Below are 15,900 nucleotides of genomic sequence, written 5' to 3'. Positions count from 1 at the left end.
TTTTTTCTACCCTTCGACTCAACTACGGCGTATCTTTCAAACACCTCATCCAATTTCATCAACAACTGCTGAGCTAGCAGCGATTAATTTTGCACTGAAATACGTGCAAGAGGAGTTAACTACATCGAAGATTGTCATCCTTACGGACTCCCGCGCTGCTCTTAGCAGGTTACAAAGCAGTGAGATTGATTGTCCACTTGTGCGCAGCATTACTGACTCTGCGAGCAAAATTTCATCACGTGGCGTATCCCTCGTTGCTCAATGGATACCTTCCCACGTAGGAACCACCGGAAATGAAGAGGCTGATCGGCTCGCTTCAACTTGCGCTCATCACAACTGTGACTGCCCAGAAATTTTGTGCAAGCTTGATGACGCTCGTCTGCTGATTCGTCACCCCCTACTCAAGCAGCATTCAGACCAGCGCGTCGCAAATGGAACGTTCCCGCCCCGTGTTCGCGGTCGAGGCTTGCCTCGACGCGCTAGGGCACAATTACTCAAGCTGAGGTGGGGCTGTGTGAACGTGCACGAACGTTTATACAGACAAGGACGTGTGGTGAGTCCATCGCGTACGTCTTGTGGTCGCTGCGAGACACTTCAGCATCGTATATTTCAGTGTACCGCTCTGTACATGGCGCAGCGCATGTCGCTAGTGAGAGACTATCATCTCCTTGGCCTGTGGTGTACAACACTCGACGAATGTTTGTACCCCAGTGGTTGTGCGTCTAAACGTGATCATGCTCATCGCGCTCTAGTTACTTTTCTAGAGTTAACTAACTTAGGTTCACGTTCCCAGCCTCGAAACTATTTTATTCAACATTCTGTAGTAGCGTGACGTTCAGTGACCGGCCCTACTGTGTTTCATCTGTACTGTGTGTTCTACTTTATTCTTTAGATTACTCCTGTTGCTCTTCCTTTCCTCTTTTCTCCCCTCCTTCATATCTCCCATTTCTGTGTTGCTGTCACCTCCCTTCTGAAGAGTAGGCAGGCGTTGTGCCCCTTCCGGTGGCAGTTGCCAGCCTGCTCCTCGCTTTCCCTTTGCTCTTAATTGTATATATGTGTTCAGAACAAATAATAATAATAATTTGGGCATTCCCGGTATTGAAATGTATATACACAGCTTCAGCAGTGGTAAAAAAATTAAGGGTTTCACTTGTTTTCTGTACACAATGCCGATAGCACCGCGCTCAAATCAGCGCGTCTCATTCAGTTACACGCACACGTGTACACAGTGTGTGTGTGTGTGTGTGTGTATGTGCGTGTGTGTGTGTGCGTGTGTATGTGCGTGTGTATGTGCGTGTGTGTGCATGTGTGTGTGTGTGTGTGTGTGTGTGTGTGCGTGCGTGTGTGTGTGTGCGTGTGCGCACGCGCACACACAGACACACAATGTGATCCGTTTTCTTACGTAAAGATGAGCCGATATGGTCACTGTTTTTCGCCGCACACTTTACCGCAGCAAAAGCAGCACATTTCCATTGCGAACTAAAAAAGACCAGCGTCGCCATATTTTCGTCACGCAGTTCACCACGCGCCGATGTTCTCCAACACACGATACTGCTAATCTGGCTGGCAATGGAAATGTGGAGATTCACCTGAAGAATAAGGAAAACCAGCATCTACGTGGCGCCCACTTACACCAAGCACAGCACGAATGCACCACGCAGAAAGCCGGCGGCGGCGTGTTTTGCCAACCAGGGCCAATGCATGTGCGCCGGTTACGTCACGCTGTGACGTCGCCGGCGCGGCGTGACGTACCCCAGGAGAGGTCTATAAAGGTAAATAGCATGTACACAAAGTTCTTCGCATGAGTCCGAGAAGCCATGGATGGATGGAAACAACTTTATTTTTGAATCCGGAAAATTTGACGACCCGCGCTCAGGTCTCCCATGAGGGGACTACGAGGCCTTGCGTCGTCGCCGCCTTTCGGGCTTGCTGGACAACTCACTCTCCAAGAAGCCACAGAAAGAAAGCTTGTACAGCCGTGCCAAGAAAATACAAGTATTTCTGATTGTTGGAGAATATATAGAAAAGCACAGTTTTTTGAACGAATACACAAAACGTAGGTACAGATGCTTAACTAAGATATAACGACTTGACAACACCAGAACATTACAGACTTACGCCACACATGTGTCTTTCAGATCACACTGAAATCTTGTCTTCCATGTTAAATAAGGTGGTAACCCGTCTGGTTTCGGTTTTAGTCAACTCTCTGTTGCATTTATACCTTCGTCATAGACAACTTGGGTGCTATGCCCAAAACTACAACCCAACGGTTCAAGACTTCCCATACCACTACGTCTACAGCCGCTGAGATCGAGGCTCTCCGTGATGCGCTTCGTGTGATAAATACAGAGAGCCCTAAAAAATGGGCAATCTTCTGCGATTCAAAGCCCGCCTTACAATGTGTACAGTCGTTTCCCGGACATGGAACGCACGACCAGATGACGTGCGAAATCCTGGAACTTATCTATGACTTGACAGAAAAAGGCGTTATATCTCTTTTCAGTGGATGCCAGGCCATTTCAGTATCCTTGAAATGATGAGACAGATAAGGGTACGTCCACACTAGCGACAAAAACGCGCGCGACAGCACCGCTCGCCGCGCGCGGCGTGTCGCGCGCGGCAAATTCACGAAAAGCGGCAGCAACGCGCGGCAAACGCGCGAATGGGTGCGAGACCCATTTTTCGCGGCAGACGCAAAACGACCACCAATCAGAAGCGAGCCGCTTTCCGAGCCGCGCTGTTGTGGCGCCACCTGTCGCATAAGCGAAGAATCATAATCTATGGGCTCCGTGACACGCACGCCGTAAATCTCCGACACGCACGCCGTAAAATCTCAGAGGCCATTTCCCGTCAAGGGGGCTGTTTTTGTTAAGCCTTCCCACACTGCCACCACCGTCGAAGAAGTCGCAATGGAGGCGTTTTTGGAAACGGTGCGCGACTATCCATGCCTCTATGACAAATCAAACGCTGACTTCAAAGACAAGGACCTGCGCGCCAACCGCTGGCACATTATCGGACAGCAGTTTGGGATGACAGGTGAGTAATTGGTGAAATTTTCTTAATGTTTCGGGAACATGTGTGAGCATGTCATTGAGTTTGCACATACCATGCAGGCGAGCAGGCAGCGGGGAAGTTTAAAAACTTCCGCGACCGCTGGCTGAAGGTAGCGGTGGAGAAGAACAAGGCTTATAAGAGTGGTGCTCCCGGCAAGGACGGGAAAGCCAAAACGGAGTGGACATATTATTACATCCTTGATAGTTTTCTACGGAAGACGCCATACTACGCGGAAAAGTAAGATGCACTTGTGAAGACTGTTTCACCTCTGTTTCCGCTCGCACAGGAACTTGATCTGGTGCATATATTGGAATATTTGCTGCCTGGTTAAATGTATGCTCGCTAGTGCATGGGTGCATTTACTACCGTATTCAGAAATGCGACTCGCCCTTTCTCCATGTAAAAAATTGCTGCATTTGTTGCCACATACCTACCACTGCAATTTTCAACATTTTCTTGCCCCCGTCTGATGGCTGCGATATCCCGTGCTTGCAAACTCATATTTCACTGCTCTCGCATAAGCGACATTATCGACGCAGTTATTATAAAACTATTAAATTACTCTCACTTTTACGTTTCATTATTTTGTTGCTCGGGGGTTTTGCGGCACGATGCAGGACAGCGTTTATTATTTGCATATAGCCGCATAATTGAGAAATGTTAACTTATGTGTGTGTATCGTGGAATACAACACTCGCTGTGTGGTTGCTTTCCAGATTAACCACGAATATCCCAATGCCACAAGATGGGTAGGTGCTGATCCTATATTTAACTATGTTCTTGAATGCTTAATTTAGGTGTTTACATAATGATTCCTGCCCTCACAGACACCTGCAGCAGGCCGAAGAGGCACTGCCAACCACCAGTGCTGCAGGCGATTGGTATTTTGTTTCTTTCTGTTTACGTACTGGGACCTGCATGTGGTACTCTGACAAATATTCATTCAACATAGATAAATCTTATATGCAGTTGGCCTAGCCTGTCGCCTGCCGAAGAAGTTCTGGATGAAATGTATGCATTGTCACATTTTGTTAGCACTACCATGTATCACGTCTACGTACTTCTGTTTATTATTTCTTGATGTCAATGCAGATGCTCTGGGAGAACACCTGTGCTCAATTCCGAGGATGAAGAGAGCTGTAGGTGGGTACTTGTGAATTTATTGTGAATGATCAATCATAGAACACACATGCATGAAACACACTTGCTAAATGAAATAGTTTATTACTTGCAAAGGCGGATAATGTATTGCATACATTGTCTTGTGGTATAAAGTTTGTAAACAGGGATAAAGTGCCTCAGACAGGCTGGCCAACGTTTCGATAGGAGGACCTATCTTCGTCAAAGGCGGCCTCGTCATCCTCGGCGTGTTAGTTTTAAAGGGTTAGTGCAGTAAACCGGTATAACAAACAGGAGGGTGACGCGCGCAGAAGCGGCGGGGGCAAGTGTACATGGAAGAAGGGGATCGTACAGTTGGTATAGACGTAAAAACCTGAAAGAGTACATTAAATTGAGTAGTAGGCAGGAAAAATTTTTCTCATGGAAACACATTCTCTATTTATTTCAGCTTGCTCAGTCCAACCCCAACTGAGGCTGCAGCATCTTCCGGGTGAGCTTGTCTCAAGGCATGTTACATTGTATCTCTCTTAACAGATGATATTTTTCTTTTCATGCGTCACCCAGGTCCAACGGTGCAACAAACCGAGCCCAGCCGCCAGCGCAGCTTCCCCAAGTGCGACTGTCCTCAACAGCACAGTCTCGGTAGCTCCGCTGTTCATTTTTCCTGCAAAACATTTTATGTGTGTGTAACTCCCCATGAAAACTGCGGCATTGTCATTACAGTAAAAGAAGAAAGAATGACACGTTTGAAGAGGCAGTACAGGAAGCACTGGGCAGCTGCAGCAGCACACTGAGCAGACTAGACAGTACTAGGAAGCTCAGGACCGAAAGCCCACCAGACGAATGCCAGGAGGCGGCCAACTGGATGGCCATAAAGCTTCGAAAGTTTCCGGCAAGGAAACGCTCGGAGCTATTATTTAAGATTCACTCGCTTATTTTTGAGGCCGAAATGGAGCTGCCCGAATGAATACCGTGCTACATTCCGTCAATAAAGAATGCTCTCCAATTTGTGCAGCATTATTGTGAATTTTTCCGCCTGCAAAATATGTTTTGAGCAAATGATTGAAAACTGCATCATTACCTGTATTCCCGCTCGGGTCACTATCCTCTCCTGCCATGGCACCCGTCCTTCATTCATAAAGTATGTTGCCAAGTGGTTACGCATATCCATAGCTGCCCTGCAAAAGCAACAAAATGCAGCACCATCAGTTGCCAAACAAGGGAATCCTGATTGTGCATGCTTTCACTTGCGAGATAGTTTACCTTGCTGAATGATAACCAGACATAGCGATGAGGTCCCCTATGCCCGGCAGACTGTCACTGCCAGCTCTCCAGGATCCTTCTACAATGTTCCCTTCCCAGTCCTCATGATCAGTGAAACCCGGTGGGCTGTATGCAGATCGCGATTGCGGCGAACTTAGGAGGAAGTTGTGCAATACAACACATGACTTCACAATATTGTGTGTAGTTTCCTCCGATGCCCGAAATGGTCGCCGCAAAATTCTCCATCTGCTTGACATGATTCCAAAGGCGTTTTCAATCAGCCGTCTTGCTCGGCTCAAGCGATAGTTGAATGTTGCCCTTTTCAGGTACTCTTGCCGCTGAGCTGGGTCATTCCTGAACTTCTGCAGCTCTGAGAAAAATGAAAACAGTACACCTCAAGCAATTCTTCATTGTACTACATGTGCGAAGTGGCTAAACCAGTGTTATCTATCGTGCAGACTTATATCTCACTGATTTATGTCAACTGAAAGGTTTGCAATTTACATGCAGAGTTTAATGTAGCTTTAATGAACATCATAGAGGGATCAGAACACCATACTTTACTTGAAAAGCAGCATAAAGAGTTTGTTAAAGGCAGAGCTATCAAGTGGAAATAACTTCCAACTGACCTCGTCTTGGATAGGGCCTCATCATGAATGGCTTCAGCGGAAAAGCTTCATCGCCAACCATGTGGTATGGAATGGGACCTATAGAGCCAATGCTCCTAGGCTGAGGAATGCCCAGCAAGCCCTTTTCCAGCACTTCCAGCAGAGGTGATCGCTGAAAGATCCCGCTGTCACCTTCACCGCCGTAATGGCCAATGTCTACATAGGTGAACCTAGAAGTAGACACACATTAGTTAAATAAAGAATACACCCTTGTACATTCTCTATTTATTTTACAGTTGCCTACGGAATTGGGTACTGAATTTGTTATTCTAAGTTTATAACAAACACAAAGTTTGCAAAGGCTTCTGTTGCAAATTGGAGCACACTGACAGTTGAGCTTGCTGTAGTGACATGAGACCTCTTGAGTGCAAGCTGCGGAAATCAACACAGTAAAGTTCCAAGCATTGAAAGAATTGACTTACTTGTAATGTGCGTCACACACAGCTAGGAGGACCACACTGAATGTTTTCTTATAATTTAAATTCATCGATCCTGAGTTGTCTGGGCATTGGATATGCACATGTTTACCGTCGATGCTCCCTATGCAATTGGGAAAGTGCCAAAATTCTTCCATGTCTGCAGCGATCTGAAAATAGCAAAGGCAAACCTATCACCCATATTACGTACTCGACCATTACAAACTCGTGACACAGAACGATGTCATATTGAACTATTGCACGGTATCCTTAGAAACCACTGCTATACCTTGTTTACTCAGATTGCAGGCAACATAAATTGCACAGCATCTCTGCTTACCTTTAGCCACTCCTGGGAAGTTGCCGGAAACCTTAAATACGTTGACTGAAGAACGTCCCAAAGGACGGAAGTTGTTTGTCGGACAATTTCACATGCCGTTGACCTCCCTGTTAGAAAATTGTACGATAAGCTCCTGAAGGTGTCTCCGTTCGCAAGGAACCTGTAAAAAATTCATATAAACCTTTATTTTGAAATTATTTTAAATTAACAATCAACATTGTGCTCTACAATATATTATCTGGGTATTCCACACTAACAATGCTAATATAATTTCAATAACAAAATAAACAGTTGGGCAAATAATTGGTGACTAGCATGTTCATTCTTGCACAACCGAAAATACTGAATGATGATAAATTCGGGCTCGACGTGCGAGAACAACGAACTGATAATGTGGCACGCCATAAGTAAGCGTGTGCGTGCGTGCAGAAGCCGAGGGGGGGATTTTTGGTCGCCTACGGTTCTTGGGCGTGCACCAATGCACGGGACAGAGGCATTTCGGTGCGTTGATCTCGCACTGAAACCACGGGCTGTGCGCTAAGCTTTCCGTGCGTAAATAGGATTCCATTTAGGTGTCGGTACAAGTGTAGCATAGACATTCGGTATTCCTGCATTACAGGAAGAAATAGGATTGAAATAAATCTTACCGTATCGTCATTGCTAGTCGATCATGAGCAGAAATGGGATCCCGGAACGGTGTCGCCTGCCGCTCAATCAGGGGCCGCACGAGACCGAGCAAAGTGTCGAAGACACTCGGCGGCATTCGCAGGTAGCTACAAGAAACGGCACAAACATTTGTGAGACTCTACGATCTGCAGGTGGCACGCACCTAATAGAAGAAGTAGTTATCGATCCCACTTACTCTCTGAAGTATCCTTCGTCTCTCGCGCGCAGGCGGGGAAGCAGAGTACGCGCCTGGCCCTCGGTGTCCCTGTACCGCCATATAGGGCGCACCCAAAACCTTCTCGCTCGCTTTCTGGCACGTCGGCGTCGCGCAAGTGCAGCACAAATCAGTATTATAGTGTTCACAGTCACGAGTAGCTCGTCGTCCGTATCCGACATGCCTGAGCGTGGTCGGCAGGGGCGCAAGAAAACAGACACTTCCGATGGAACACGAAATCGGCAGAACGGAGAGCGCGTTGTCACGAGAAGTATCGAATGGAACGAGAGAGCGCGCGACTCCACGCGCGTTGCCGCGTGCCGCAAAACGCGACTGTGGACATGCCCGCGCGCGTCGGCCGCGCGGGCGCTTGCCGCGTGCGGCATGTCGCGCGCGTTTTTGTCGCTAGTGTGGGCGTACCATAAGGCAGCTCGGACGTCAAACCAAGAAGACCACTGCGTCGCCATTCCTCTCTCAAGGACCGACGCTGCGAGACAGTTTCACATTCTAGCACGCACACTCTCGTCACCTGAGTGGAATGCCACACGTAAAAGGCGCAGCAGTTTGCACAGAGTAAACCCTTGGCCTCCGGCTGGATTAGACTGACGCGAAGCGTCTCTTCTGTGTCGGTTGTGCTGAGGAGTAGCCTTCGCGAAAGCTTATTTAGCAGTAATTGGTATGGCTGACAGTCGTGCATGCGATGTCTGCGGATGCGAGCAGAATATTGACCACTTATTGTGCCGCTGTCCTCAAATTGAAGCACAAAGACAATGTATATCCAAGGCATTTAGGAAACTAGATGATCGTCACCTGAGTGAACAGGCAATACTAGAACACCGTCCCCACGGACCATTGGCTCGAAAGGCAGAGAAGGCACTTTTGTGCTTTCTAAGAACGTGTGGTTTGTACGAGCACCTTTGACTCTATAGTACTGTATAGTTTGTACGAGCACCTTTGACTCTATAGTACCCCCATCTCTCTCTCCCTTCTTTCTCTTCCTTTTCTCCCATCCCCCAGCGTAGGATAGCCAAACGGACTCTTCCCTGGTTAACATCCCTGCCTTCCTTATATCCATCTTCCTCTATGCCCGACACTGTCAAATATGGCCATGTTATCGAATTCAGCCATGTTCGTGCTTTGAGCTAACCAGAAAGGGAATCAGAGCTGACAATGTGGACTTTTGTAATATAGCGCATTTGGAAGCGTGCCCCTGTCAGTGAACAGAGGAGTACCGAAAATAACGGAGATGATGATGATGATGATGATGATGATGATGATGATGATGGGGAATGAGCAGGCAGGGCTGCCACACGACACAGGAAAAGGAGGCGCCGATGACCGTTAATGATTCCATTGCCAATAAGTATGCAAATACACTTTTGGGTTTCTTGAGGCCGACTGGTCTGGGTGACCACATGTGTGGCTCTGTGTGGCATGTGTGCCTCTGTGTGGCTTAGTGGTGCCTTCCGCGCACGTACGGGAACTCACCACGTATTTCCTTCCTCTCTGTCTCTCTCGTCGTTCTATTCCCTCTATTCCGTCCCCCGGCGTAAGGTAGCCAACCAGATGCATTTCTGATTAATATCCTTGCCTTCTCCGTTTATTTCGTTCTCCTCCATCACCAGTGATGAAGGTGTCGGTGTCGGATATAAGCGCACCGAGTTAAGCGCTGTACCCGCTGCTGGATAAAAGATACGTGGTCTTATTGTTTCTTTTTACTTCAAATTGATATTAGGCATTTCAAAGTATTAACAACATGACATGTTAAGTCATGAGAAACTGCGAGTTGCTATTATGAATCCCTTAACCAAAGCCTTTACGAGCACATTCTTTATCTGTGTTAGACATTGCAAAAGCATCGGGAAAAAGCAAGAAATAACAGATATTAAGAAGAACAATATGTAAAAGTCAATTTTCGGACTACTAGCTAGAACGACGCCACCTTGCCAACTTCCCAGCTCCACCCTCCCCTTCGCTGTGCGTAAAATCACTTGGCCCTAAGAAATTAAATTATGTGGTTTTACGTGCAAAACCACTTTGTGATTATGAGGCACGTCGTAGTGGAGGACTCCGGAAATTTCGACCAACTGGGGTTCTTTAACGTGCACCTGAATCTAAGTACACGGGTGTGTTCACCCCCATCGAAATGCGGCCCCGTGGCCGGGATTCGAACCCGCGATCTCATGCTCAGCAGCCGAACACCATAGCCACTGAGCAACCATGGCGGGTCGCTTGACCCTAAGCTTTGCAGGTGCCGTCATATTGTTTTTGCACACAAGCGCGCGCGCCACACAACTGCACGAACACACACATACACACACAAATGCGCACACACAGACAAGCATGAAAAAATATCTGCAAGGATGACCACACGTATTTCAACGTTCAGCCCATAGGCAACCTAAGTAAGTTACTAGAAAAAATGCTGCGTTTCTAATGCGGTTACATGGCGATAGCACTTCCCCAAACAAGTGCGTCACCCTTAGCTCGCCAGGAACGGCGGGGAGCCAGCCGTGCTTTCGAATAAGAATAAAAAAGCAATCTTTATAGATCCCCGCAAGTTTACCTCAACTGAAGTCTTCCGTAGAGGGGGCGAAAAGCCGATTAAAGTGGCCTCCTGCTTGCTCAAACCATGAGAAAAAGGCGCAGTTTCGTCCGAAGGGCGAAGAATCGACGGGAATAGCAAATTAGTAGAGAGCTATACGAAATAGTATATTCATCGGCCGTATAAACGCGGAAATGTTCGCGTACTAACTGAATTAACAAGCATGGAGTCACGCGCGCACAAGTAAACATGAACACATATCACTCGATGAGCGTGGAAACTCGCTGTCGAAACGATGGAGGGAGAAAGCTCAAGCGTGAACACAGCCGAAACGCAGCCACAGCAACGAGCGAATGGGCCTTGGTGCTGGCTCTCGCTTCAACGCGAACGAAGAGGCGACAACAGAGCGCACACGAATATATTAGCCCTCGGTGCACCTAGAGTCTGTATTCATTGCAGATCCCTTTTAATATAGGACCCGGGCGGCCGCGCCATACGCAGCCGGCGCCGGAGTAGAACGCCATTCACCTCTCTCTCTCCTCCCCCCGGTGCTTAGCGCGTGACGGATGACGGCGCGCTTCATCCTCGCCTTCCTCCCTTGCGCGTGCGAGATTGAGCTGCCGTCGTTGGCTCACCCTTGCGCGCTTTCACTCACACATACAGCATACGGTGCGCGGCGACGATGTTATCGCCCTTGGACTATACGGAACATCATGGTGACGACAGCGACGACGACCGTAGAAATGCGGCTGGAGTATCTATGTAATTGCCATTGCAATTAAATACTATAACTTCCAAGCGCAGTAATGTATCGAGAACTAGTCTCTCAAGTGCTGAGCAACTGCTACATTTTTGTACGGCCAATTGTGAATGAATGCAATGTCACAATATCAGAAGGTCTGAAGCAGAAGCTATGTTCCTTCGGCTTGAGTACTAAAATTATATTGTGTGCGAGCGCGCGAGCCTAGCCGGTACTTTCTGCTTAAGCAGCACATGGATGACGCTGAAAATTTAAATATGCGCCGCACTAAACAGTTATGTCGGTGTCAGTGGTAATACAAGGAAGCCAGGTAAAGCAGCCTGTTTATACTGCAAGCCTATGACGTTGCAGTGACCTGCGCTGAAATGACTGCCTACTGATGACGCATTATCTCTCCCCTTTTAAAAGGCGTAACGCTAAAGTAATTTCCTTGACCGTGTTGATCTTCACAAGGTTGGTGGTACCCCTTCCACTACGGTTTCTTCTGGATGGACTTGCGCCATTTTCCCAGTATCTTCCGCTAGTCCCTGCTTGTTTTTCTCGCCAAGGGAGCAGTCCTCTGATTCAGCTCGACATCTCAGCTGGCCTAGATGCCGCTGCTGCAGGCCTTGTGCACAATCCACGGTGACCATTCTGGAACCTTGCTGGTTCTGCACTATACCTCTGAAATTCACCTTGACTTGTTCCAAAACTGCGCATCCAGACTGGTTCACCTGTATTAAATTTTCTGGTCCCTGCTGTCGGTGAGCCATTTGCTGATTTTTCTTTGGGCGCGATGCAGTCTAGCTTCATCCTAATATGGTAACCCAACAAATGTTCTGCCAGCGACTTGCCATCCTCTCCAGCTGTTCGACGGTGCCTGAAAAAACAAAACAAGAAACGATCCAACCGCGCTTTCAAGTTCTTTCCCGGATTTTTTTTTTTTTTGCTTCGTTGAGCGTGCGCACCGCTCTTTCAAACAACCCTTTGTATTGTGGGTGACAGGGTGCTGTTGTGAGTTGTATCTTGTTACGTGCCAGGAACTCGCGAAAGGCTATGCCCACAAAGTGTGGTCCATTGCCGGACACAAACGTTTTTGGAAGCCCAAACCATGCAAATATTGACCTTAGAGCTACGACTTGTTACGTTCGGCCGGCAGTGGCTGGCGACCTTCGGGGAAGGGACCGTCGGAAAGGCGCAGGCATGTCTGTGGCGGCGACTCGCTTTGTAAGGATGACAATGCGCCGCGTCCCTAACGGAATGGCTCCGGGATGCCTAGACGCAGTCGGCGGACCAAGTATTATTAGTGGATTCGCCATCACCGTACGGTTTGTTTGAAGCGGGGGAACTCTGGGAAGAAGAGGTTTTGCGGCGCCGTCTCACGGGCATTAGACGTCGTCAGTCAATGGAGAGACGCCGCGGCCACTGTCTGCGGGGTCAACACTGGGATTAAGAGGGGCCTGATCAGGACAAAACCTGTGTCTGCGAAAACTCTCTCACCTTGGTGTGATCAGTGCAACCTGTGCGGAAGTGAGTGCGTAAACCCTCCCTCTCAAAGGCGGGTAGGCTGCGATGACTTTGGACGCTCTGAAGTCGTCGAAGGTCGAACGCCCGTTTTCCCTCCCCTAGGGATCTGGGGAGGCAGAGTGTTTATAAGCAGCGGTTGCGCGGCTGCTGAGGGTGCATTCTCTCTCATTCATGCCAGACTGATGAACATGAACATTCTCATATAGATACTGTAAATAAATCCTATATTTCTCGTTATCGATGAGAACAAGTCCTTCCCTTCAACAACGTCCTCAGCGTGTTGGACGACGAATGAGTTGGATGACGGCATGGGCCAGCTACCATCTATTTCATGCCCGACCTCAACCATTACAGACTGTGGTTGCCGACGTGGCCACCTTCAATGGTACGGCTCCGAACCATTTTGTTTCATCATCATCATCATCGGCCTGGTTACGCCCACTGCAGGGCAAAGGCCTCTCCCATATTTCTCCAACAACCCCGGTCATGTACTAACTGTGGCCATGCCGTCCCTGCAAACTTCTTAATCTCATCCGCCCACCTAACTTCCTGCCGTCCCCTGCTACGCTTCCCTTCCCTTGGAATCCAGTCCGTAACCCTTAATGACCATCGGTTATCTTCCCTCCTCATTACATGTCCTGCCCATGCCCATTTCTTTTTCTTGATTTCAACTAAGATGTCATTAACTCGCGTTTGTTCCCTCACCCAATCTGCTCTTTTCTTATCCCTTAACGTTACACCTATCATTCTTCTTTCCATAGCTCGTTGCGTCGTCCTCAATTTGAGTAGAACCCTTTTCGTAAGCCTCCAGGTTTCTGCCCCGTAGGTGAGTACTGGTAAGACACAGCTATTATATACTTTTCTCTTGAGGGATAATGGCAACCTTCTGTTCATGATTTGGGAATGCCTGCCAAACGCACCCCAGCCCATTCTTATTCTTCTGATTATTTCCGTCTCATGATCCGGATTCGCCGTCACTACCTGCCCTAAGTAGATGTATTCCCTTACGACTTCCAGTGCCTCGCTGCCTATTGTAAATTGCTGTTCTCTCCCGAGATTGTTAAGCATTACTTTAGTTTTCTGCAGATTAATTTTTAGACCCACTCTTCTGCTTTGCCTCTCCAGGTCAGTGAGCATGCATTGCAGTTGGTCCCCTGAGTTACTAAGCAAGGCAATATCATCAGCGAATCGCAAGTTACTAAGGTATTCGCCATTAACTTTTATCCCCATTTCTTCCCAATCCAGGTCTCTGAATACCTCCTGTAAACACGCTGTGAATAGCATTGGAGAGATCGTATCTCCCTGCCTGACGCCTTTCTTTATTGGGATTTTGTTGCTTTCTTTATGGAGGACTATGGTGGCTGTGGAGTCGCTATAGATATTTTTCAGTATTTTTACATGTGGTTCGTCCACACCCTGATTCCGTAATGCCTCCATGACTGCTGAGGTTTCGACAGAATCAAATGCTTTCTCGTAATCAATGAAAGCTATATATAAGGGTTGGTTATATTCCGCACATTTCTCTATCACCTGATTGATAGTGTGAATATGATCTATTGTTGAGTAGCCTTTACGGAATCCTGCCTGGTCCTTTGCTTGACAGAAGTCTAGCAAAGGACCAGGCAGGATTCCGTAAAGGCCATTTTGTTTACGAGCCTACAATGACCAAGACCATCTGTGCGTCCAACGGACCTGATAAATCAGCGTGCCGACGGCTCCATCCTTCCCCTATCGTCGGCCACATCGCCGGTATCTGTGGAGGCGGCATCGCAGAAGCCTGCGCACAAACACAGCATGATTTCACCAGTCGCTCAATGTTCGAGTCTCGTTTCGCGTACCAAAATAGCGTTCTCGTTGGGCTCTTCAAAGATACCATACCAGGATTAGTTTCATGCAGGAGGCTCAATTAACGTCTTCTTGCCGCCACGGGTAAAACAATGCGATGCCCCCAATACACCCGAACTGTCACTTACGGCCAGTTCCATCCTTCTGTTATAGTAGGGCCGGTACTGGTCGTTATCCTGAGGGCGACACCACGACCATCCCTCGAAAATTCGTTGTTTGACCTATTAAAGAGTGGTGTTTCGATCGGTCGTTTTTTTCAGCTCTTGGGCGCATATAACCCTTTCTTCCTGGTCTTGGGCAATCAAAACATATTCCTGTTCATCGTGATGACCGTTTCGTGGTTCTGTAACCACCAGTGGCAATCGGCTGAAGGCATCAGCATTTGAGTGCTCACTGCACTTACGGTACTGCAACCTATAGATGTAGTTGGTGAGCAACAAGGCCTAACGCTGAATTCTGGCAGCCGCCAGTGGTGGTAGCCCTTTCCTTGGATTAAATAAACCAGTCAGATGTTTGTGGTCTGTCACTAGGACGAACTTATGTCCGTACAAGTAGTCGTTAAACCATGCAACGCCGAACACGAGTGCCAGAGTCTCTTTTTCCAGCTTCGAATGATTACATTCGGCCCTTGCGAGCTTCCTGGAGTGGAAAGCGATGGAGTAATAAACACCGTTGATGCGATGGGACAAAACCGCTCCAATTCCTAGTGGTAACGCGTCGCAATCTGGATCAAAATGGGCCAGGAATTTGGAATCCTCCATGACCTCCATAACTGGCCGACAACATTCTTTATGGTCCTGCTTCCACTGCCACCTGACACCTTTGGCGAGAAGGGCGTAAGTGGAGCCAGCACGGTGGCCAGACTGGGCAGGAACTTGCCGTAATAATTCACGAACCAGAAGGCTTTCAGCTCACTCACTAAAGTGGGTTCTCGCGCTTCGGGAACGACCTTTATGATCTCGTCTTTTGGCCGCAGTCCCTTAGCGTCGATGCGATGGCCGAGTAGTGTGACTTCGCTATGCCGAAATTTTCGTTTTTCTTTGTGTAATCGGAGATCATATTCCCGCAGTCTCCGGAGGACTTTCCGTAGCTGTGACATCTCGTTCTCCTTTTCCTCGACGATAATATTCTGCACAAATTACTGGGTTCTAATGTTCCCTTTGTGTGGTCTCCCGAATGTGAATCATCCAGATATACTTGCACGCCTGGAACATCACCCAGTAGCCCGTCCATTCCTCTCTGAAATATGGCTGGCGCGGAACTTACGCCAAAATGTAATCCTTTAAAGCAGAAGAGGCCCTTTTAAGTGTTAAGGACCGCTATCGTCAGCATGACAACGTCGACCTTGTTAAGAGATTTTATCGTGTCTCAGCCACATAATGACGGTCCCAAGCTGTTGACCACTATGACCGTACCTGAAACATCTTTCCCATCGCTCATGGCCGTCATGCAGGGGCGTAGCCAGGGGGGGGGGGCTTATGGGGCTTCAGCCCCCCCCGAA

The 15,900-nt window shown here is 48.1% G+C and overlaps 3 protein-coding genes across 4 annotated transcripts in view; 2 read left to right on the top strand and 1 right to left on the bottom strand.

Moving 5' to 3' along the window:
* LOC139052073 (zinc finger protein Gfi-1b-like) overlaps positions 1–15,900 on the top strand; it is a 178,623-nt gene that overhangs the window by 70,588 nt on the left and 92,135 nt on the right. The window lies entirely within an intron of this gene.
* On the top strand, positions 2,913–4,871 carry LOC135908652 (uncharacterized). Its single transcript, XM_065440500.1, has 8 exons — positions 2,913–3,039; positions 3,117–3,294; positions 3,774–3,806; positions 3,885–3,938; positions 4,027–4,068; positions 4,150–4,200; positions 4,625–4,666; positions 4,741–4,871. The coding sequence occupies exons 1-8, from the start codon at positions 2,913–2,915 to the stop codon at positions 4,820–4,822; spliced, it is 609 nt and encodes a 202-aa protein (XP_065296572.1). The 3' UTR covers positions 4,823–4,871.
* Positions 4,301–8,011, bottom strand: LOC135908646 (uncharacterized). The gene is made up of 8 exons (XM_065440496.1): positions 7,726–8,011; positions 7,511–7,636; positions 6,864–7,023; positions 6,530–6,693; positions 6,069–6,277; positions 5,440–5,809; positions 5,258–5,354; positions 4,301–4,840 (listed from the first exon to the last, which is right to left on the bottom strand). The coding sequence occupies exons 1-8, from the start codon at positions 7,923–7,925 to the stop codon at positions 4,832–4,834; spliced, it is 1,335 nt and encodes a 444-aa protein (XP_065296568.1). The 5' UTR covers positions 7,926–8,011; the 3' UTR covers positions 4,301–4,831.

Source organism: Dermacentor albipictus, unplaced genomic scaffold (genome assembly GCF_038994185.2).
Source record: "Dermacentor albipictus isolate Rhodes 1998 colony unplaced genomic scaffold, USDA_Dalb.pri_finalv2 scaffold_17, whole genome shotgun sequence".
Classification (NCBI taxonomy): Eukaryota; Metazoa; Arthropoda; class Arachnida; order Ixodida; family Ixodidae; genus Dermacentor; species Dermacentor albipictus.
The sequence above is the reverse complement of the archived record's forward strand: the minus strand, read 5'-3'. Positions and strand labels throughout refer to the sequence as shown.